Source organism: Engystomops pustulosus, chromosome 4, assembly GCF_040894005.1.
Source record: "Engystomops pustulosus chromosome 4, aEngPut4.maternal, whole genome shotgun sequence".
Lineage (NCBI taxonomy): Eukaryota > Metazoa > Chordata > Amphibia > Anura > Leptodactylidae > Engystomops > Engystomops pustulosus.
In genome coordinates this window covers 48,053,604-48,079,155 of record NC_092414.1, presented here as the reverse complement: position 1 = coordinate 48,079,155, position 25,552 = coordinate 48,053,604, and the positions used below count along the sequence as shown (strand labels likewise).

Genomic DNA, 25,552 nt, shown 5'->3' with positions numbered 1-25,552 from the left:
ATAGTTTTTCCCAGTTTTTTGTGTTAAAATTAGGGGCCTCAGCTTATACTCGGGTCGGCTTATACTCAAGCACACACAGTATTTTTGCATCGCACCCCAAGAGGCATTTTAATTTTTTTGTATATGGAGCTGTGTAAAGGTTTGTTTTTTGTGGGATAAGCTGTACTTTTTATTGGCATCATGTCAATAAGTAAATGTTATTTTTTGATGACTTTTTATCGTTATCTTAGTGATACCCACTATGTAGTGTTTTGTGTTGATTTTCACTTTTTTTAAATGTAAAATTTACGATCTTTATTCATTTTTTTTTTTTTAAATTTATTTGCACTTTTTTATTCTTACAGTTTTACTTTTACCTAATGTGGGACATGAAAAAGTGATCACTTGTTCAATTTAATATACTAATACTATACTAATGTATTGCAGTATATTACTGCAACACCCCTGCCAACACATAGGCAAGGTAGTAGTTGCCATTAGCGCCCTCTCCGTCGCAGGAGCGGTTATGGAGACTCATCACCTCTGTAGGGGGTCTCTAAGTACTGGAGAACTTTGTAATTGCAGCTGTAGCCACTGCCTGGTAAGGCAAGAGTTAACAATGAGATGTTACTGTACAATTATGTTCTTGTAAAGCAAGCTGATTGGAAGAGGAGTTCTACCACATGACCAGGGGAGTATGTAAATCCGTGCTGGGCGGAAGCACGGATGTTGTTTGCCGGGTGCTCGGGTTTGGCATGTTGCGGATCGGGTTGACAGATTACTGGGAGGGGCTGGTGAGGAACCAGCGGTCATGGTCCACATTGGCACTAATGACAAAGTAAGAGGTAGGTGGAAGGTCCTTAAAAATGATTTCAGGGATTTAGGCCATAAGCTCAGGGCAAGGAACTCAAAGGTAGTTTTCTCCAAAATACTGCCTGTACCACGTGCCACACCAGAAAGGCAGTGGAAAATCAGGGAGGTAAATAAGTGGCTCAAAAGTTGGTGTAGGAAGTAGGGTTTTGGGTTCATGGAGAACTGGGCTGACTTTTCTGTCGGCTACAGGCTCTACAGTAGGGATGGGCTGCACCTCAATGGGGAGGGTGCAGCTGTTTTGGGGGGAAAAAATGGCTAGAAGGTTGGAGGAGTGTTTAAACTAGAGACCTGGGGGGAGGGCAACTACACTCATGCAGGGCAAATAGACAGTGTAGATAGAGAGCTGGGAAGAGTCATAGTCCATGGGGGAGGAAGGGGGGCTGGAATGAGATTGGGGAATAAGAACAAAAGGAATACGGACAGGGAAAACCATATAACGTGTATGTACACAAATGCCAGAAGCCTCACAAACAAAATGGAGGAACTGGAACTCTTGATGTTGGAGTGGAAGTATGATATAGTGGGTATCAGCGAGACATGGCTGGACAGTAGCTATGACTGGGCTGTTACTATAGATGGTTATAGTCTTTTTAGAAAGGATCGTATAAATAAAAAAGGGGGAGGGGTTTGTTTATATGTGAATTCTTGCCTCAAGCCTGTCTTGCGAGATGACATCAGTAACGCAAATGCAAATGTGGAGTCCCTATGGGTGGAGATAAGGGGAGGGAAAAAGAATAATAAAATATTACTAGGGGTTTGTTATAAGGCTCCAAATATAACAGAGGCAGCAGAGGAAATGCTGATAAGTGAAATAGATGCGGCTTCAAAGCATGGTGAAGTACTTATCATGGGGGACTTCAATTACCCAGATATTGACTGGGGGGCAGAAACCTGCAGGTCCCTCAAAGGTAGCAGGTTCTTGTCAACAACAAAAGACAATTACCTGTCGCAGCTAGTCCTGGAGCCAACAAGAGGGGGGCCACTGCTGGACCTTATCCTAAGCAACAGACCTGATAGGGTATCAAAACTACAGGTTGGGGGGAACCTGGGGAATAGTGATCATAATATCATTGATTTTGTATTACGCTTTACGAAGAGCATTTTTCTCATATATTCTGAAAAAGTCCTGTGAGAAACACAAACCTTATGGGAAAAAACATTAGAGGAACAAGAAAAAGCCTATGTGGCTAACTAGTCTTTTAAGGAAAGCAATATGCGAGAAAGATAAGGCATTTAAGGTGCTAAAACGTGAAGGAAGCGATGAGGCATTACAGGATTATAGAGAGAAAAATAAATCCTGTAAAAAGCAGATAAAGGCCGCAAAAATAGAGACTGAGAGAAATATTGCCAAGGAGAGCAAAAATAATCCCAAATTATTTTTCAAGGTATTCAAAGGCATTTGACACCTTGCCACATAAAAGGTTGGTATATAAAATGAGACTGCTGGGAATAGGAGAAAATCTGTGTATTTGGGTAAGTAATTGGCTTAGTGATAGAACAGAGGGTGGTCATTAATGGCACATTCTAAGATTGGGTTGACATTACCAGTGGAGTGCCACAGGGGTGAGTATTGGGGCCACTTCTTTTTAATATTTTTATTAATGACCTTGTAGTGGGTTTACACAGTCAAGTTTCAATATTTGCAGATGATACTAAGCTGTGTAAAGTAATAAATTACTGAGGTCGATAGTTTAGCATTACAGAGGGATTTGTGGATTCTTGAGGAGTGGGCAGAGAAATGGTTGATGAGGTTTAATGTAGATAAATGTAAAGTTATGCACTTGGGCCATGGAAACAAAAAGTATAATTATGTTCTAAACGGTCAATTACTTAGTAAAACTGGAGCTGAAAAGGACTTGCGGGTATTGGTGGATGGTAAACTTAATTTTAGTGACCAGAGCCAGGCGGCTGCTGCTAAAGCAAATAAAATTATGGGATGTATCAAGAGAGGAATAGATTCTCATGATAAAGACATAGTTTTGCCCTTATACAAATCCCTGGTCAGACCACACATGGAATATTGTGTACAGTTTTGGGCACCAGTGTATAAAAAGGATATAGTAGAGCTGGAACGGGTGCAGAGGAGAGCAACCAGGATTATTAGGGGAATGGGGGAACTAGAATACACTGACAGATTACAAAATTTGGGATTATTCAGTTTAGAAAAAAGACGACTGAGGGGAGACCTCATTACAATGTACAAATACCTGAACGGACAGTACAGGGATCTCTCCAAAGATCTTTTTATACCTAGGCCTATGACCAGGACAAGGGGGCATCCTCTACGCCTAGAGGAGAGGGGATTTTACCATCACCATAGACAAAGGTTCTTTACTGTAAGAGCAGTGAGACTATGGAACTCTCTGCCGCAGGAGGTTGTTATGGCGGACTCTATGTACATGTTCTGGAGAGGAAAAATATCACGGGTTATGGGGATAAAACATTAATTTAATTCTTAAAGGTAGGACTTGATGGACTTGTGTCTTTTTCCAGCCTTATATACTATGATACTATGGTCTTTTCTAGAGTCTTCAGAGAGAACTAGCCCTCATGGTCTGTCTGTGCAGAGGAGACAGGCAGCACATGTCAGTGCTGCCGCAGCAAGCTGCCTAATACCAGGAACCACAGGTGTCTCAGGCCCCTGCCTAGCACCCAGGGCAAGTCCGGAGACTTAAAAGGACAGCTGTCATCAGGTCTGTGTCACTAGTCCTGTCACTACTACCTGTTGGAGCAGCTCACAAGGATCCCATCCCAGCCTTTATCTAGTCAATTCAAACATTAATCATTGTAAAATCATCTTTTCTTTATTATGTAAATGAGGCTGGTCACATGGTCAGAGGCAGTGATGTCACCACTGTTACCCCTCCCCCTGCTCATGTCTCTCTGTAATGTATAGTAAAGCATTGCTGCTGATTTGCACACGTTGCCTCTGTCTAATCCCTGGATCAAGGCTGCTTACCACCCCATACCAAGTACCGTGATGATAACGTGCCCAAGGCCGTGCTAGGGAGCCACTCCGGTATTCTGGGCCCCGGCTGCCTCCAGGCCAGGCCCCAGTGAGGGATGTCGCATTACCTTTCTGCATAGGCTGATAGATACAGTGTTATATCGTGCTTTCAGCACACAGGTACTTACTGCCGGCAGCCATAGGACCCCCAGGGCTGCCATGGAAGCGTTCGGGGGCCTCCGTTCCTCACATGCAGGATCCCAGCCGCTCCAGTGAGTACCTGGAACTACCCCATAGACGCCGCATCATGACCACAGCATCTATAGGGTTTAACAGCAGGGAATGTAAGTATCGCGATCCCAGCTGTTAATGCAGGAGCCCATCTTTCACATATAGCCAAGCTCCCACAGCGATCGCATGAACTGTGCTACTGATCTCTGAGACGGACATGTACATCAGGATGTGGCAACAGACTACATTGCCTGAAGTACATGTACGTCTTATTGCGCCAAGGAGTCAATAATACTTGTTATCGTTTTAGCTATTTCTATTAGAGAACCTCACTGTTCACAATGTCAAATCTACCCATGGGAAAATATGCAAAGTTTGCCAGGATGGGTTAAGGAAAACCATGCCTCTTTTAGCAACTTTGTAAGGCAGTTCCCTTGACGTGAAGCATGACCTACAAGAGGCCCTATGACATGATGCGGGATTAAAACCAAACAAACATAGCATATAATCATAATGCACGGAGAGTTTCATTGAGCCGTACAGCACAATGTTAACATATTTAGGTAAAATAGCAAATCTATTCCAGAAGGAACAAATTCCCAATCCTAATCAACAGCCTCCCAACCCTATGTATGTCCATGATACTTTCCAATTCCCCTCTTTCCCCTCTCTACCTCCCTGGTTTTACATTGCTACACACTGTTTCCTGAAACAGTGTGCTGTTTTTCTTCTATGTTTGTGTAACTATATGCCCTGGCACCACCTCATAAGGTTTAATTTATTTAACCTAAGTACGTTAACATTGTTCTGTAAGACTCAATAAAACTTGTGTATTATGTTTATATGCAATGTATATAATCTTTGTTCCAGATTTTGCCTGTTATGTTTTATTCTTTATCGTTTAATAAAAAAGAAATAATAAAAAGAACGAATGGGCTCAGGAAAATGACAATGAAAAAAAACTAAATACTTTTGGTCATTAACCCTTTCATGAATGAGGGTTGTTGGTGTCTGAATGTCCCGGTCAATTCTTTTGCTATTTTTGCAATTCTTTTATGCTTTTCTTTAAATTAACATATCTTTGCAACTATTTCACATATAACAATTTTTACTTTGTTTTATTTTTTCATGTGAGACTTTAACATCATAGAATGATTATATTAGTAACATGGTTTTATAGGTTGCCATGTTTCCCATTACAAATGTTTAATAAGGGATATTTCTTTAATATTTATACATATTAATAATATATATTTTGCTAATGTCAAACCATCACCATTTTCCAGGCTCAGAGATGCTTAGAGTGAGTGTACTTTTGCAAACTGTCTTTTGCAGCAAATTCTGCATTCTGCCTTCAGCTGACAGAATGGACGGTAACTCACTTCTAACAGTCGAATCTCCTGGACTTTGGCACCTAGAAGCACATTTCTGGTGTCTTATTAAAGATAATAATTCCCCCATTAATATTTTATCAAGGTAAAACAGAACTAGATTTGAAATCTGTATTTATAAATCACATTTTTACCATAAACTCCAGTTCTGTCACCTAGAACACAATCCTGATATTAAAGGGGAGATTCTTCTCCATAATTGCATTTCTAGGTGCTATGGTTCAGGAGATTAAGTTTAAAGTGGGACACAGACCTTATATTTATATATGTGCTATCTGCACGGGGCATGTGCAATTAGGACATATTTAGCTGTATGGCAGTCATGAAGGGGATGAAATGAAAATAGGCTTAGAATAAAGGGGTTAAACCAGAAAAAGTCTAAACATGACTCTTGTCCTATAACACCTTACTGGTCATTTTATTGTGGCATAATGTGAATCTCCAAGAATATAAAAGTACATCACTATTACTATCCTGTTTTCATGTTGGTAGTGGTTTGAGGGCCTAAATAGTGCTGTATGTGCACATCTCAGTAAGAGAGTGGTAGTTCTCATATATACATACCCATTTTTTTAAGCTCTCCGTTAACAAGCTCCAACCAGTATGTGTCCACCTCATCCAGATTATATCTGCATGTTCTTGGTGCCCTAGTCTGGAAGCCCCCTGGATGCTGTAATGTGTCTTCTACATTCGATGAAAAACTTTTCTCAAATGTTTCAATCAACTTAAGCCTAGAATAAAGATAAAGCTTTGTTTAAAAAAAAATACAAGTATTGAACATGTCCCCAGTTTTGTAAGTAAATACAGTACATTTTTAAAGGTGCCATTGACATTACATTTTCACAATCCAGCCAATCTGCAAAAAAAATCTAAACTATAGAGTCCATAAATTAGGTTATGTGTAATAATGAGAAATAGGGAAAAACGTATTGAACACATGAAGAAATAAAGGATATCAGTTGGTTCAACTGACAGCCTATAAAAAGGCGACAAATGTGACTTTTTATTGGTGCTATTTAAAATTCTATGCAATGAACTGGGTAGCAGAAATGCAGTAAAACTCTAGAAAAACCACAATAGAACCATTTTGTTTAACTGTGCAGACCAAACGACACATCCCCAATGTTTTGTATGATTACCAAGTCTGGTCAGATGAGACCAAAATTGATATCTTTGGATGATATGTTTTGAAGCACTACATTTCACCCCAAAACATCATAACAAGAGTGAATGGACCGTAGAACATTATGGTTTGGAGTCTTTTATTTTTTGCATAATACTGGTTCTGGCAATCGTTATACAATTGAATGAATTATGGACAAATGAACTAACTATATTTTCTACGGTGGGACCATTGTTACTATATATGCTACTGTGGTGGTGCCGTCGCTATATTGGATACTATGGGGGTGTTGTCACTATATTGGATACTGTGGGGGTGCTGTCACTATATTAGCTATTGTGGAGATGCCATCACGATATTGAATACTGTGGGGGCACAGTTATATAGGCTACTATGGGCTCACTGCTACTATATTGGCTACTGTGAGGGCACTGTGTTAATAATGGATAATGTGAGGGGACTTTGACTATACCAGCTACTATGGGGGCATTGCTGCTATATTGGCTACTGTGAGAGCATTGTTACTTTATTGGATAGCATGGGGGCAATGTAACTGTATAGGCTACTGTGGAGGCAAAGTTATTATATTGTATGAAATACATTTCAGCAAGTGTGTTCAATATGTTGTGCGGTGTCATTTCTCATTAGTACACACAATTTAATGTATGGAGTTGATTTCTTTGTCCGTGTGGTTTGGATGGGTTTTTATCGGTATGTTATTTGTTTTTTTAAATCAAATCTTTTTTATTAATTTTAAAACATTTTATAAAGAACCACAAACCCCACCTCCCCTCAAACACAAATACCCTCCCCCCTTACCTGTAACATTCCGGTGCAGTTGCATAGTAACATTATAATAATAGGATTTCAATATGACATGAATACACAGCTAGTACCTATACATAGATGACAGCAGCTAGTACATAGTTGCTCAATCATTGCAAAAACAGCATCTTACATGAAGGCCGAGAAGGGATGTCGCCTCAGATTTACCGAGGGGAGTCCCGGTGAGTCCACCCATGGTCCCCAGATTCGTTCAAATTTTGTATTTGCGTTCCGTTTACAATAAACACTTTTTTCTAATCTTCCTAGCTTGGTATAACATTCTACTGATACCAATAATTACTCTATCCTCCAGATTAACCCAGCAGACCTAAGAGACATACGACTGGGGATGCCGACAGTGTCACTCCATAGACCTTAATGACTAGTCTTAATACATCTTTCCAGAACCTCCTAAGCTTTTGGCATTCCCATAGCATATGGAGTATATGGGCGCCCTCCATACCGCACCAAGGACAGGAATCCACTTCACGCAGACCAACCCCACACACCCACTGGGGGTACGGTATACCCTATGTAGTAGATATAATTGAGATAACCAGTGGGCTTCACATAAAGAAAGTGAGGGGACAATAGACCAAAATAACTTCAATCAGTTCATCTATATATTTATAAGCCCAATCCTATTCTGGGTTTCCAGGACATGCCTTAGCTGCAAGTATTGGTAGAAGCAATCGTACGCAAGATGGAATTCCTCTCTTAATTGATCAAAGCTTTTGAGAGTATTTTCCATGTATAATTGCATTATCCCGTGTATACCCCTTGCCTCCCATCTCTGAAACTCCTCTAGATGTGTTATTTCTTGCAGCTCTGGGTTGTGCCATATCGTGGTGTGAACCTTGTAAGGCCCTCTATTTTAAGCATATTCTTAGATTTTTGCCATAGTTTGTGTAGCAGTGTGACAATGTAGATATGGTCAGGTGGTCTACCCTGTGCCCCCAGTTCAAGCAAATATAGCGGAGGTCTCTGTTTTAGCAATTTTTCAGAGGAAGATTTAACACCAGCCTTTAAGGTGTTGGGAGTTGGGGCTGCCAGAAAATACAACCACAGGTTCGGGAACTCCAACCCCCCCCCCCCCCCCCCCCGGCCTTTAGCCCTTTGTAAGGTTTTTTAGCCGGATTCTGGATAAGTGTTCTAAATAACTTTTGCATTTCAGCAAAGATCACAGTGGGTATCCACACAGGGGAGTTGTGGAGAGCATATAAAAATTGAGGCATGAGCACCATTTTACATAGATTAGTTCTACCTATTGCTGATATGGGAAGACGACACCACACATCTACTTTGGATGCCGCTCTTACAAGCATTGGGTCTATATTGAGTGTCACACAATCTAGCACCCTAGGTGAGAGTCAGGTGCCTAGGTGTTTAAAAGTAGCGACCGATTGAAGTTAGTACAAGTGAGGTCTAGTAGCAACAGTATAGATTTGTGCCAGTTTATGGTTAGGCCGGAGTAGCAGCTGAAATCAGTCAGTAGAGTCATGATTGGGCCTAGGGAGCGCTCCACATCTCCTACAAATAGCAGCATATCGTCGGCGTATAGTGCGATGCATTCATCCAGCACACCATAACTAAATCCCTGTATATCCGAGTAGGTCCTGACTAGACATGCCAGGGGCTCTATAGCTAGGGCAAACAGGAATGGGGATAAGAATGGGGATAAGTGCCTCTATGGAGTGCATCTAGCGATAAAATTGCTCTGTTCCCTTCTCCCTCTTGCTGCAATTGTAAGTTTATCAACAGCCGTCTAAAATTAATGGATGTCGATTTTCTCGGCATGAAGCCTGTCTGATCCCCGTGAACTAAATCCAATATTACCCGGACCAGCCTGTTTGCCAGTACCTTAGCTATCAGCTTCACGTCAGTACATAACAGGGATATTGGTCTATATGATTCAGCCATCAGCAGGTCTTTTCCAGGTTTTAGAATGACAACGACAACTGCATCGCCCATGGAGCCAGGCAGTTCACCCATATCATATGCTACCTTAATGACCTCGAGCAATTCTGGAAGTAGTAGGGAACCGTAGGTTTTGAAGACCTCCCCCGGCAGCCAGTCTGCTCCAGGGGCCTTTTCATTTGGGACTGTTTTAAGAGCCTCTTCTAGTTCTTCCAATTTAATTTCTCCTCTTTTCCCAGATAATGTAGACATGGAGATTGTATCTAAGAAGGCTTCAATCTCTGGGGTCCCATCCCTCAATCTAGAAGAATAAGTGTCTACATAAAATCCCCAAAAAAACCTCGAGAATATCTTGATCTGAGGTGACTAGCTCCCCAGATGAAGCAGTCAGTGATCGTACCCTAGAGGACTCCCTCTGTGCTCTTATTACAGAGGCTAACAGCTTGCCTGTACCCTCTCCTCCTTCAAAGTATTTCTGCTGGACAAAAACTTTTTAGCCTCGGCCGTTGCTATTGTGTAAGACTTCAGGAGGTCTTGGGCTTGTACCCAGTCCGCCCTAGCTGCCTCCATTCCTACGTCTACAAAGCAGCGTTCAGTGTCCTGCACTCTCGCTTATGCAATACTTGCATATATGCCTTCTGCTTAGAAATGTGTGAGCAATAATACCCTTGTTAAAGCTGTCCCTGATAAATAACTTCAGAGCGTACCAGACTTTTAACCAAGAGGTGGTACCTATATTAGACTGTAGGAATTATTTTATTTCTCCAGGTATCCTATTTGTCGGGTGTGGGATTGGTATCCAGAAAGGATTAAGCTTCCAAAGTTGCTCCCCCCCCCCCCACAGTGTCTGCAGCCATTTTAAGTGTAACCAACACTGGGGAGTGGTCAGACACACTTTGGAGAGCGTAGTCCACCTCCATCACCATTACTAACATTCTGTCATTTCCTATTGCCAAGTCAATGCGTGATAAGGAATTGTGGGAGCTCGAGTCACACGAAAATCTTTGTGTCATGGGGAATTTATATCTCCATATGTCTGCTAGTTCCACCTTAGTGAGAACCTTAGCCAGGGAGGTGTCAGGACTATTAGCCGGGATATTGCCTCGATGCCTGTCATAGTATAGGTTAATATAATTATTGAAGTCCCCTATTAGAAGGGTGGGGATGGGAGGGGGCCTGAATAGGGGAATTATGTCCAATATTTACTCTAGTCTACGGGAAAAGTACCTGAAAGGACATCCCCTCACTATAAAAGAAAAATGGGAAGCAGATGTAGGGGAAATTATAGATTCCCAATGGGAAGAGATCTTAGAGGGGATACCATTACTGTCTCTGTCAGAGGCCCAGTGACTATCCCTGATTCATCTCCTGCATAGGGTGTATAAGACACCAAGTTTACTCTTTAAGATAGAAGTGCGCCCTGACTCTTGCTGTTCCAGGTGTTTGACCCCAGATGCTAAGCTACTGTGGGAGTGTAGGGAGTTGGGGGAATTCCGGAAACAAGTTTTGCACTTAATACGGAGAGTACTATCAGTGGATCTGGAGCCGGACCTGAGGGTATGCTTGCAAATCCATAGCGGCTCGGTGGATCTAGACCGTGGCACCTATAATACAGGGGTTTATAAATAAAGTCAACAAGATAATTAGCTTGGAATGGGGGGTGTACCAAAAAAGGAAATGTCCAAAAAAATTTAATAAGCTATGGGGAAGCTGGATGAATATGGCGGGACTTCTGAATAGAGCATTGATAAATTTGCGAGGTAGCTCTCACTACCAGATGATGATGTTGAGTGCATAAAGATAAACACTTGCCTCGGCTGCCAAGATGGACGTCTTCCTAGATGATCTTCCTTTGTGGCGCTTAACCCCTGCTCAATCATCAGAACTGGAATTAGCTATCCAGTCTCTCCCAACAGGTAAGACACCAGGTTTAGAAGGGCTGGGGGGAGAATGGTATAGGAGTAAATGTGAACTCCTGGCCCCTAGGCTGCTTGAAGTTTTTAATACAGCCCTGGAGCATGGCTCTTTGCCTTCCTCTATGAGAGAAGCCTTAATAGTAGTTCTCCCAAAGCCCGGGAAAGACCCTTCTCTTCCTGACTCAGAACGGATATTAACATTCAGAGATTATTCCTGAACATAGAAGCAGCCGAGGGCTCTCCTGACCCAGGCTTTGTTCTATCACTTGACAATTGCAACGCCTTCAACTCTGTCGAATGGCCTTACCTATGCGCTCTCCTGGCTAAAATGAGAACCGGCTTCTATACCAGGATCCGAAAGCCAGGGTCAGAACTAACCTAAATGTGTCTGTTCCCTTCCCCATGGGCCGGGGCACCAGGCAGGGTTGCCCGTTGTCTCCGTTACTCTTTGCTTTGGCCATTGAACCCCTGGCTGTAGCTATTCGCCATTCTGCTAATAAAGTTGGGTTGGTACGGGGGGCGATCACAGAAAAAGTTTCTCTATACGACGACGATACCCTAGTATCCCTTGGAGATGTTGGGGCTTCCCTAGTATCCCTACTATCTCTAATAGACAGATTTGGCTCCATCTCAGGGGTACATTGGGATAAGTCAGTCCATTTCCGTCTATCTGGTGATACCAGTCTCACTCTCCCTGTATAGAAATAAAGAATTTGCGGTCCAGCCAGGCTCCAAACACCAAGGATTTGTTTTATTCAATGCATATACAAAAATTCAGTGATCCACTCGGATAGACAGTAGTGCCACTCACTCTCCCTGTATCCCTGGTATCCAGCTTTAGATATCTTGGTGTTAGGGTGTCCCACAGGGTCCAGGAATATGTTGAACTATATATAGACCCCCTGATAGCAGACACAGAGAAACAGCTGCAAGCATGGTCCACATTACCCATATCCCTATATGGACGCATTAATATTTTTTAAATGATTTTTTAACCAAAATTTTTATATCTACTCCACTCCTGCCCGGTACTACTCCCTAAACTACTATTTAAACGTATAGACAGTATTTTAAGATCTTTTCCCCCTCTCACCACGACAGCACCCAACCGGAGAGAGGGATCCGCCCCCAGGGACAGGAAACCCAGACTTCAAATTCTGCGGTACGCCCCATCTCCTTCAGTGGTTTCCTGTCCCTGACGGGGGATCCAGTGAGTCTCGGTGAGGCTCAGGAGTCGCGGTGAAAGGGGGGAATGGGAGTCCCAGGTACCCCCAGGTGGCTGCACAGGTCCCCCGCCGAGGCTTACCGGAGGGTGGTCACTCGGCGGCGGTGGAGAAGTGAATGCTGCGAGGTGCAGCGCAGTCTGTGGGTGCGGGCGGACTCCGGCACGCCTCCGATCCGAAGTGGAGGCGTGTGTGTGGAAGGGCGGCTGAGCGCTGGCCTCTTCCTCTGCGATGGTCTTCCCCAAAATGGCGCCGACTCCACTTCCGGTGAGGACCGGAAGTGACGCGCCGCCCAGCGTCCACATGGGAGATGACGTCAGACGCGGTGATTTTAAAAGGAGATCCCACACAGGAGTCCTGTGTGTTGTTTCTAGCACCCACAGCCAGCCACAGGAGTTGCTCCAGTCGTGGATGGAAACGGAGCTGTATCCTCACCACTGAATAGGATGAGTTCCAATGAAGGTGGTAGAGAGTCGGTGGACACCGCTACGGTAAAGTTTGAGTAGGGGGATGGTCCGCTGATTGGTGAGTGTGGCCTTACCATGCCTTTAAACTGGTTCTGATGATGTCTTATGTGATTCTTATTTTAGAGGGAAGAATCTCGTAAGGGGAAAGCCACTGTAAAGTCTAAACATCATGCATGTAGAATCTGTGGAGATAATCTGCCTGACTCTTATTTAAAACCTAACTGTGACCAGTGTGTTCAGCGCCTGTTAGCACAAGAGCAGTCTACCTTGTTTGAATCCATGCGTATGCTAATCCAGCAGGAGGTGCGTAGTTCTGTGCAAGAAATAAGGAGGTCCCTCAGGTCAGAGAATTCCCCAGGCACTTCCAGGCAACTTGAAGATTCTGGCCCTAGTTCGGGAGAATCATCTGAGTCAGAGGAGGAGGACAGGTCAGGCAGACCCCTATTTCCTATAGAGGATATTGATCATCTAATAAAATTAGTAAGATCAACTATGGAATTAGAAGATGAAAAAGAAGAACGCTCTGTAACAGACGTTATGTTCCAGGGTCTAGGAGAAAAGAAGAGAAAGGTTTTTCCTATCCATGAGAATATTTCCTCCCTTATCCAGGCAGAATGGCGCAAGGCAGACAAGAAGGTTTTTATCCCTAGAGCTATGAAGCGGAAGTATCCCTTTCCTGAGAAGGAGACAGAGATTTGGGACAAGGCGCCAAAGGTAGATGTTGCCGTGTCTAAAGTGTCTAGAAAGAGTGCGCTTCCAGTGGAGGATTCAGGTGTGCTTAAAGATCCTATGGATAAGAAGGCAGATGGCTTCTTAAGGCGTTCCTGGGAGGCAGCAGCGGGCGCATTCAAACCCAATGTCGCAGCTACATGCGTTTCTAGGTCTCTTTTTGTGTGGCTTTCCCAGCTAGAGGAGAAGATTAAGGCTGGTGCATCCAGGTCACATCTCATCTCGGAGGTTACCACTGCACAGAAGGCCTCTGCCTTCTTAGCCGATGCCTCGGTGGACGCCTTAAGGTTATCGGCAAGATCGGTAGCCTTATCTAATTCTGCCAGAAGAGCCTTATGGCTGAAGAACTGGACAGGTGACCTCCCATCTAAAAGTCATCTATGTAGTATTCCTTGTGAAGGGGAATTCTTGTTTGGGTCTGCACTAGACAACATCTTGGAAAAGGCAGCTGACAGGAAGAGAGGTTTTCCTAGTACAAGGCCTCAAGAGAGGAAGTTTTTTCGCCCCTCACGACGATTTAGATCTCCTCAGAGATCCGGAGACAAGAAGGAGGGGTGGCGACCCTCTAGGAGGTCTAAGGGATTCATGTTTTCCCGGCCTCAGGATTCCAGTAAACGTCCCGGTCAGCAATGACGCCAGGGGTCCTGTGGGGGGAAGGCTCTCCCTGTTCAAGGCGGAGTGGAGCAAGATTTCAGGGAGCAAGTGGATTTTGGGGATCATACAAGATGGCCTAAAAATTACCTTTTCTATCCCCTCCCCCACAGCGTTTCAAGATAACCTCAGTGGCCGGAAGAGCAGAAAGACAGGCTCTAGAGACCGAAGTAAGATCCCTATTGGAAAAGGAGGTGCTACGGCAGGTGCCACTGCAGGATCGAGGGACAGGATTTTATTCAACCCTGTTCCTTATAAAGAAACCGGACGGAACATTCCGGACCATTATAAATTTAAAACCACTAAACTGCTACCTAAAAGTGGAAAAGTTCAAGATGGAATCGATAAGGTCAACCGTAAACCTGCTCTTTCAAGATTGTTTTATGGCTTCCATAGACTTAGCGGATGCCTATTACCACGTCCCTATTCATCCGGACAGTCAGAGATTCCTGAGAGTGGCGGTGAGGATGGACGGCAAGATAGAGCACTTCCAATTCAGGGCTCTGCCCTTTGGAGTGGCGATAGCACCGAGAGTTTTCACAAAACTAATATCGGAGGTGGGAGCCTACATACGGAAATATCAGGGCATCTTTGTGCCATATCTGGACGACTTCCTGCTGATAGCAGGTTCGGCAGAAGAGTTGCAGATCTTAATAAAGGTGGTGATGAAGATCCTACATCGCCTGGGCTGGATGGTAAATCTGAAAAAGTCCTCCCTCACTCCGGCCAGATCAAAGATATTTCTCGGCATCACATTAGATTCCACTCAGCAGAGATCTTTCCTTCCTCAGGACAAGGTGGTGAAGATAGTAACCTCGGTGGAGAGGCTGTACAGACAGCCATCCCCTACCATAAGGGACATTATGAGGACTCTGGGTCTCTTTACAGCGGCAATCCCAGCGGTGTCTTGGGCGATGTATCACGCAAGGCCCTTACAGCTCTTCATGTTGGAGAACTGGAGGGGGGACCAGTCCTCCTTGGACCAGAGGATTACACTTCCTCAACAGATCCTGGATTCCCTGAGATGGTGGCTAAGAGAGGAGAACCTCCAGGCAGGCCGGCCTTGGAGAGAGGAGAACCCTCTATCCATGATTACGGATGCAAGCTCTACGGGTTGGGGAGCCCAGGTCAGGGGCCTCTTATTCCAGGGATCATGGAACGAAGATTCCAGGAAAAAGTCCTCAAATCACAGAGAACTAGAGGCCATCCTGCAGGCGATCAGACAAGCTCTGCCGATGATTCGGGGGACAGACCTGAAGATTGCCTCGGACAATGTCACAGCGGTGGCGTTCGTGAATCGCCAGGGAGGTACCCGAAGCGGGTCCTTAATGAACCTCTCGCATCAGATTCTAGAACTAGCGGAAGCCAATCTAAGATCAATATCGGCGGTTCATATAAGGGGCAAGGACAACCTGCAGGCAGACTTCCTAAGTCGTCATCTCTTACGTCAAGGAGAGTGGTCCCTGAATCGGAGGGTGTTCTCCAAGATAACCAGGCTTTGGGGTCAACCAGAAGTGGATTTATTCGCCACAAGAAAGAACAGACAGGTCAGGCTCTTCTGCTCCCTAGACCCGAGAGACCGATCTTTAAGTCTGGATGCCTTCTCAATCAGGTGGAACTTCAGCCTAGCATATGCATTTCCACCCCTGTCTATTCTTCCAAGGGTTCTGAAGAAGATACGGCAAGACCAAGCCAGAGTTATTCTTATAGCCCCCTTCTGGCCCAGGAGGGCATGGTTCTCGGTACTGAGAGAGCTATCGATATCAGACCCTTGGATCCTCCCAGAGAGTCACGATCTCCTCTCCCAGGGCCCAGTATTCCACCCGCAGATTACGAACCTCCATCTGACGGCCTGGAATTTGAGAGGCGCATCTTGAGGGAAAAAGGCCTCTCGGACAAGGTAATTACAACCCTGCAGAAGAGTAGAAAAGTAGTTACCTCTAAAATCTATTTCAGGGTCTGGAGAGTATTCTCAGATTTTTGTGCCCCAGATAAAATAGACTTAGCTCATCCAAATATAGCTAAGATATTAGATTTCCTGCAAGCAGGATTAGATAAGGGCCTAAAACCTGCCACCCTTAAAGTTCAGATCTCTGCTCTTAGCTCCCTGTTTGAGTCTCCTTTAGCCTCTCATCCCTGGATAGCTCGGTTCATAAAAGCGGCATCTCGTATGACCCCCTTTAGGAGATGTACGGTGCCCCCCTGGGACCTCACTCTGGTATTAAATTATCTGATAAGAGACCCTTTTGAGCCCCTGGAGTCTTGTTCACTAAAATGGCTGACCATTAAAGTTGTATTTTTGGTAGCTATCACTTCAGCCCGTAGGGTTGGAGAGATATCGTCTCTGTCATGTAGAGCGCCTTTTCTCAAGATCTTGGATGACAGGGTAGTTCTGATGACAGACCCGGCCTTTTTACCAAAGGTAGTCTCTAGATTCCATAGATCCCAGGAGATCAGGCTCCCATCCTTCTGTAGTAACCCTTCTACGGATAGGGAGAGAGAGTTTAACAAGTTGGATGTTAAGAGGGCCATTGAGCTTTATTTGGATAGGACTAGAGATTGGAGAAAATCTGATAGTCTTTTTGTTCTTTTTGGTGGCAAGAACAGGGGGCAGAAGGCCTCAGCGGTAGTTATAGCTAGATGGATTAGGCAAGCCATTAGCTCCGCTTATTTAGCAGCCGGTCAGCCGATACCAGAAGGTCTAAAAGCCCATTCCACTAGAGCAGTTTCTTCCTCATGGGCAGAATTTAGAGAGGTGTCGGTTAATCAGATTTGTCAGGCTGCCACCTGGTCTTCTCCACACACTTTCTATAGGCACTATAGGCTAGATGTAGCAGGTGCACAGGAGCTTTCCTTTGGGCGAAGGGTTCTTTCTTCGGTTATCCCTCCCTAAGGATTTCATCTATGTTATTCTCTCTGGTTGGGTGCTGTCGTGGTGAGAGGGGGAAACCGGTAATTACTCACCGGTAATTGTGTTTCCTTGAACCACGACAGCACCCTGGTTATTCCCTCCCTTGTAAATTCTTTTTCACACTTGGGTGTTCAGTGTTATGTGTGTGTCACAGAGGTGTGAGATTCTCTCATTGAAAGTGATACTGAATGACACGGTGGTCAGAATTAATCAAGAACATTAAGTCCCATACAGTCTCTGTAATCCACTGAAGGAGATGGGGCGTACCGCAGAATTTGAAGTCTGGGTTTCCTGTCCCTGGGGGCGGATCCCTCTCTCCGGTTGGGTGCTGTCGTGGTTCAAGGAAACACAATTACCGGTGAGTAATTACCGGTTTTATTGGCAAGGGACCAGCCCACGTTTCCGTCTGGCCGTGCTGCAGGCTCCTAGATCCCGGGGTGGATTAGCGGCACCTGACCTGTACCTTTATTATGTGGCATCCCAACTTATCTATGCACAGTGGTGGATTGACATAGATAGGGGGAATGCAGCCACTGCTCTTGCAGGGCCTCAGTCCCAATTCCTTTGCGCACAGTAGCAGTATGCTGGCGAAGAGCTCAATTATTGGTTAGCCCCACCTCTCCCCCTCCTGTGTCTCCCCGATCTCCCATTTGGATAAACCCATGGTTCCCACACTTTCTCTCCCTATCTGGGTGGACAATGTGGGGGGCTGCAGGTGTCAAGTTCATTGGTCAATTGCTATCCTCAAACTCCGAGCTACTCTTCCTTAATGAACTGAGGGAGAAATTTTCTCTCTCCCCCATGGCTTCCTTCCACTACTCCCAACTGAGGCCCAGTTTGGGTCCACTAAACTGACAACAGAATTCACTAAATTAGAAACTCAGAAACTCTGCTAGGAACCCCAGATCTCTCTAGAACTCTCACATAAGTGTACACTGTCCTGCAAGCACAGGGAATTAGACCATTTGATCGGGCTCACGCGCGCTGGAGGGAGGATGTCCCGGACCTCTCAGAAGAGGAATGGGGGAGGTTGAGCACTCATACTTTGACTCAGTGGTGAGCGCTAGGGCAAACAAAATTCCTTCACCGAATTTACTACACCCCGGCAAGACTTAATCATATGGGGGCTAAACAGGATGATAACTGCTTCAGATGTCAGGTAGCATTCGATTCTTTCTTACATTGTGTTTGGGCCTGCCCCAGGGTCAGTGCATTTTGGACATTTTGGCTTTCCTCATATAGCCAACCCCAAGGTTTGCCTTTTGGGAATATTAAATTAGGTCATTGGGTGCCATTATGATAGGATCTTCTTTAGACTCGTCCTGTACTACGCTCGTAAGGTGGTGATCAGGTCCTGGAAGGACCGTGACCCCCCCTCCCCTACAGAAATGGATTACGCTTGTTAACAAGGTTATCCCTATGTATTACTCTGTATACACTAACAGACAATGAGTTTCGAGTTTATTTGGTCTAGATGGGACATGAACTCTTACACTACGGTGTAAAGTATCTAGCATAAACAAATTCCTTTGCCTGGCTTTCCCTTTTTTATATATTTTTCTGCGGAGAGGGTGGAGAGATATGTTGTTAGTGTTCTGCCTTTGTGTGTCTGTATGCGTGGGTGACTGAATGATTGTTCATTAAGCACCGACCGCGGCGTTTATATACTGTATATGCACTACTATGGTCATCTATTCCTGATACTAGTATGTAATTATACCCAATGCTATTTTTGCCTATGCAGTTTTGCTGCCTTCAAGTGTTACTACGCTGTGCCGTAGTCTGATGATACATTGTGTTATTGTTGGATTTAAAAATGAAAAATTCATAAATTAAAAAAAAAAAAAAAAAATGATGAACACACTTATCTTTTAGGCTTTTTCAGGAAGAAATTACCATGGTAACCACGAGTTTAAGGGATACAAGATTACTTACTCTCCAGGTATGATCTGTATGGATTGAATATTTGGTCCTTAAGCATTGACAAAAACTAGGTTCCCATCTGTATGCTGTAGGGATACGGGTGGGGGAGGGGCGATTGGGACGTTTTACTGTTTTGGTCTTTTGTGTAACAGTATGTCTGTAAAAATGTTAAAAAACCACAATAAAGATGTTTTGATGTAAAGAGGGGTGGGCGAGACGCTGCAGCCACTGACAGAATTTTATTCAGTACAGTTGGGGAGTAGGGTCGGGGGATATATACTATACAATAAGGAGGATTTCACAGGGATTGGTAAGTAAATGTGCCCCAATTACTTCCTCTGATAACTCCTTTGATTTTAGGAGGAACCTTTCAGGAACAATGCCACTAGGTTTAGGCTCTGAAACTCTGAGTGCGGAACTGGGCAAAATTAGGTCTGGACAGAAAGGTAGATATATCGGATCCTCCAGTGCCAGCTTCCTGAGGGCAGAATAACAGCTCTTTTTTGGCCAGAATGGAGAGATTAAAATTAATTTGGTTGGTACTTGACACAATGTTTGCACTACCTTCACTATGATGGGTGTAGCAGGAACCGCATAAGCTATTTTTACATTCCAGCTCTGGATGTAAAGGCATCCAGACCTGCCGAGTAATCACTGGGGTCTACAGAAAATAAATCTGGTACCTTGTTGTTCCTCCCCGAGGCAAATCCCAGATTTTTCTGTCAGAAGAAGAAAGACGTCTGAATTCAAGGCCCTTTAGTTGGGGTCTAGGTGGGTGCGACAAATAGTCGGCTTATAAATTTTCCTGTCCTTTCAGGTATACTGCCGACAGCACGTTTTGTTTGGCTCTTGTATGATTTTTTTAGCTCTTGGGTTTGAAGAAATTCAGCACATCCCCTATTGGGAGCATGCCACAGAGGCAGAGGACAGCAAGGAGAACCAGGGTCCCTGAGGATCTGTGCGAACGGTCCCTTGCATTAAACCTTCGTGGCCGCTGGAAGAGGACTAACCAATGAAGCTGATTCCAGGCAGTCAATGCTGTAATTATGTGGTAGTAACAATCCAATCATGTTAGCCTGGAATAAGAAAACAGAGCACTGGCTCTGTAACCTACTACGCGTGCCTGGCTGTTTTAAACCAGCCGGCACACTTCGATCGGTCAGCCGCTCCCCCCCATGTGTGAGCCACGTGATCAAACACACGGTGTAGGACAGGCAGTGCTTGAGCCATCACAACAGATGAGCAATGTAAGTCACACCCACAGAATCCCTGCACTATATCTCAATGAGTACATGGCTTAATTGTTACACTGTACCACATATTGCAACCAGGGTTACAATGATACTCAATGCAGGTAATCACCTATATTGTGTGCTCTATGAGTAAATATAGCGCTGTTGTATACCTAAGTATACCTGTTGTCTCCCGCCACCACGTCCCGACTCCACAGGGTGCAACATGATGAACATGATATAACTCTGGTGGGGTTTCTATTCTAACAAAGAATGGCACATCTCTAGAAACAAGAAGCTTAGCACTTGCTAGCACCACCTAGGTGAGTTATTCAGGGGAGCACCTGGGCATTTTGTTTTTATGAAGACATCCAATAGCGCAACTTTTCTTTGTGTGAAGACAGCAAATGGTTCTACATTCCTTTGTGTGCTTGAATCCAATAGTGTTGCTTTTCCAGCTACTTACACACCCTATGCAAAGTTCCTTATGATTTCCTATATTAGGAAGCTCCTCTAAAAATGAACGAGAAGTGAATTCAACCACGACTCTATGTGTGTCACATACTGGCTTCTTCCAGCGCTGGTTTCTTTTAACTATCTAATTTGGAAATCACCTTAAAACTGTGACGGTTAAAGCCTTGTGTATCCAAAGACCCTTATGGTCATCTTTCTGTGTAACACAGTGAAGCTATAAGGCTTCTTGCCAAAAAGCTAGTTTGGTGCGTCAAACTCGCATCGTGAGCTTGCCAGAAGGTCCTGGCCGACGCTCAGAAACTGGAACTAAACTGACATGAGTTCAGTTCCCGTTTCTGAGCATTGGGAGTTTGATGTGACTTTGCATTTCATATTTACCCAAAAGGCAAAGTGAACCCATTTGTCATAATTAACCCCTTAGTGACCACCCATACGGGTTTGTACATCAGTCTCTAAGGGGCCTTAAGCTAGGTCGCAGGGTTTCCCCTTCAGCCTTGCACAAGTTCTGCAAGGGAAGAGCAGTGAGCCGGCTGTCTTATAAAAGTCAGGACCTTGCTCTAACAGTGAGGAATGGAATGAGTTTTGATCCAACTGTTAACCTGTTAGGTCCCTCGGGCCCTCCCTCGTCCTCCCAGCACCCCACGATGAGATTGCATGGTGCCGTCTTCTTGCATGGTGCCCCAATACATGATTATTGCAGTGCATTAATACGAACAAATGCTCAGATGATCATTTCTTAATGTCACATTACAGTACTAATAAAAATGAGAAAAAAAACAAAAAATAAATTAAAATGTAAATTTTCCAAAAGCCCCCAAAACAGATAAAACGATAGATAAGAAAAAGTATTAAAAAGTAACAAAAAAAATCACAACACATTAAAAATCACAGCGTCCCAAAATACCCAGTCCCTAAAAATATAAATATGGTTATTCCAGCTTATAACCTTGTTATGGAAAAAAGCGCCCACGTCAGAATTGCCACTTTTTTGCCATTTTGCAGCACCTAAACCTGTAAATAAAAAGTGATCAAAAGGTTGCAACGCCCTTAAAATGGTAGCATTGGAAACGTCATGACGTTCCACATAAAATTACATCATACAATTGGTGGATGTGTGTGTTAAAACTTTTAATAATGCAAAAAAATAAAAGTAATAAATATTTAGCTACTGTAGGAGTACTTAACCCCTTAAGGCCGCAGCCTTTTTGCACGTTAAGGCTCGGTCCTGTTTTAAAAAATGTGACCAGTGTGAACACTGTGATTTTGAGATTGTATTCTCATGAGACATTGTAGTTTATCTTAGTGTCATGTTGGTGATTAGTTTCTTTTTTGGGGGTAAAAATTTAATAATTTAGGAAAAATATGAAAAAATGACAATTTTCAAAGATTCAAATGTTCTACTTTTTAGATAAAAAGTCAAACCCCATTTTTTTTTGGAGAAACCTTGTGCCATTGGTCTTTGTATTTCCATAATTTGTTTTAAACTTCTCAGATTTTCAAGAGATTTGAAAAATGCTACATTTTTGGTGACCAATACAGTTTGGACGTGCCCTATAAAGTATTATGCACTATATACCCCCAAAAGTAATACCATTTTATGAACCTAAGATCTCTAACTATTCAAATCAGCATTTAAGAAGTCTGTTAAGCCTTTTAATTATTTCCCTGGAAGCAAGCAAAAATGGATTGGAAATATTGAAATTTCCATATTTGAATAAGATTATTCTCATTTAACCCTAAAATGGACACATTCAGAAGGAATTTGTGGTAAATATACATCCCAAAATCTTTGCCCTGCTACTTCCAAGTACGGCAATACCAGACATGTGGATGTCAACTGCTGTTTCATCGCACAGCGATGTCCAGAACAGAGTTAGTGCTACTGGGCTTCTGGCAAACCAATTTCGGTGCAAATGTTTTGTGGTGCCAATGTGTAGTTGAAGAGCCCCTGAAGTAACAGTACAATAGAAAACCTCCAAAGATGGCGGCATTTAGGAAACTAGACCCCTCAAAGAATTTATCTGGGGTTGTGGTGAGCATTTTAACCCCCAACATGCTGGCCAAAATCTAATACAAAGTAAATGGTGGAGAGTAAAAATTGCGTTCTGATTGCAAAAAGGTCATTTTAGTGCTTAATATATTGTTTCCAACCCATGGAACTTTAGACAAAACAACCACCCAAAAATCATTCTGTGGGATGTCCCGAGCATGGCAATACCACACATGTGCCAATAATTGACAGGCTGGGCACACAGCAGGGCTGACAAGAGAAGGAGCAAAATTTTGCTTTAGGAGCACCGTTTTCACACATTTGGATTTGGAGTGCCATGTCATGTTCGCAGGGCCCGGGGGGTACCAATGCAATAGAAACCCCCGAGAAATTATAGCATTTCGGAAACTAGAACCCTCAAGGAATTTATCTAGGATTGTGGTGAGCATTTTAAACCCCAACATGCTGGCCAAAATGAAATGCAAACTAAATGGTGCAGAGTAAAAATTGTGTTTTTATCGCAAAAATGCCATTTTAATGCTTAATATATTGTGCCCAACACATGTAGCTAGAGACAAAAAAACCAAAAATCATTCTGTGGGTTGTCCCGAGTATGGCAATACCACACATGTGACAATAATTGGCAGGCTGGGCACACAGCAGGACTTACAAGGGAAGGAGCAAAATTTTGCTTTTGGAGCTCCGTTTTCACTAGATTGGAGTTGGGGGTGCTCCTGAGGATTCAATACAATAGAAACCCCCAAGTAGTGACCCCATTTTGGAAAGGGCACCCATCAAAGAATAGATGTAGGGTTGTATGAGCATTTTAACTGCTAAGATACTGGCTCAAATGTAATACAAAATGAGTAGTGCAGAGTAAAAACTGTATTGCAATTTATCAAATATGTCATTGTAATGACAAAAGTATTTTGCCCAACTCATGCTACTGGGGAAAAACACTTCAAAAATCATTCTGCGGGTTACCCCGGTTAGGGCAATACCCCAAATGTGGCAATAATCTGCAGGGAATAATTTGCATTTGGAGCATAGACATTGTACACATTTTTTTCTTTTTGGCATCATGAAGCATTTTTAAATGCCAATTGGGACCAGTAGAGTTGAAACCCCTAAGAACTGACCCGTTTTTGAAAACTACAACCCTCCATGAAATAATCTAGGGCAGTGATGGCAAACCTTTTACTTACTGAGTGCCCAAACTGCAACTAAAATCCACTTATTTACCGTGAAGTGCCAAGTGGCATTTTAAGCAGTAACTTAAAACTATGTGCTTTTCCACATCTTTCAATTGTATCGGCCGCCTAATGCCACTAATACAGTTGAAAGAGGGCAAATAGCTTCTCTCCAGGGTCTCCTTGCAGAGGAAGAATGGTGGGTCTAGCAGGAGGACCTCCAAAGATGATGCAGTTCTGTCAACCCTTTCTCACTTTTCCCGCAGTTCCTAACAGCCAATAAAGTGCTGCTTTAAAATAGTGCTGAGAGCAGCATCTTATAAGTTGCCTGTGACTGCAGAAAGATTTGGTCCTGTTTGGTGAACTCTGTCTTTGGATGATGGCCTGAGTGCCCACAGAAAGAGCTCTGAGTGCCACCTCTGGCACCCGTGCCATAGGTTCGCCACCACTGATCTAGGGGTATAGTTAGCATTTTTACCCCAAAGGAGGACCCCCCAAAAATGCATAATGGATAGCGCATAGTAAAAAAATATCCATTATGTCATATTGTGCCCAGCTCCTGCCACGGGAGACAAACACCCCAAAAATCATGATGCATGGCAGGGCTTAGAAGGGAAGGTGCGGCATGATTTATAAGCTGTGCATAGTACATCAGGGTAACAACAGGGTAATTTCAAAATCCAGGGATGTATGACAGATTTGGAAGCAGTCTTTCATACAAAGTCCTGGTTCTTCTGGGCACGTCTCCCAATGATAAATGGTGTCCTCCCGAATGCCTTTTTTGGAGCACACCCTGCACCTTGTCTATGTCCTTCCCTTCTTGGCAGTTTGGGGAACTTCTCCTGGAAATTTCTGCCCTGGTACAATACCCGTCGGCTCACTTTCAGAAGTGCTGGGACAGGGGTGATGGTGTGCCCAATTATGTGGTTAATACAAGGATCTCTCTGTTGTCCTAGTACTTAACACACAATACATTGATGCATAGTGCCCTGCTATCATGTCTTTTAAGTTTTTGCCCAAGCAGTGACTTAGGGAGACCTCTCTGATTTCTCTGTACAGTGCCGCATGCCACAGGATTTTTGGAAGGCGACGCACTTGAACAGGGTAGTGCTGGTGTAGAAATTGTCCAGGTAGAGGTGGTAGCCCCGGTCCAGCAGTAGGTGCACCAAATCCCATACTATCTTCCCTGTAACACCCAGGAAGGGGGGGCATTGTGAGGGCACTATAGTGGAGTCCTTCCTTCATATACCCTGAACTTGTAGGTATACCCTGATGCACTTTCGCACAGCTTATACATCTTCACGCCATACATTGCCCTCTTATGGGGCAGGTACTGGCGGATTTGAAGTCTTCCTTTAACCGGTTCGCGACCGCCCGCCGTGTATTCACGGCGGCGGTCGCGTCGCGCTGCATGGAGAGGGCTCACGGGCTGAGCCCTCTCCATAGCCGGTAAGTCTTTGCTGCATATTGCAGCAAAGGCTTACCGGTAACATCCGCGATCGGTGCTAGCACCGATCGCGGGTGTTTTTACAGCGTGGGCTGCCGGCAAAGCTGCCGGCA

At 44.0% G+C, this 25,552-nt stretch overlaps 1 protein-coding gene across 5 annotated transcripts in view; it reads right to left on the bottom strand.

Annotated features, from left to right (window-relative positions):
- JADE2 (jade family PHD finger 2) overlaps positions 1–25,552 on the bottom strand; it is a 203,656-nt gene that overhangs the window by 84,559 nt on the left and 93,545 nt on the right. For 4 of the 5 annotated variants that reach the window (XM_072145848.1, XM_072145851.1, XM_072145850.1 and 1 more), the window contains one exon: positions 5,986–6,152. The exons of the other annotated variant lie outside the window; for it this stretch is intronic. In XM_072145848.1, coding sequence (XP_072001949.1) covers positions 5,986–6,152 — 167 coding nt within the window. The remainder of the gene's footprint in view (positions 1–5,985; positions 6,153–25,552) is intronic. 5 annotated transcript variants of the gene reach the window in all.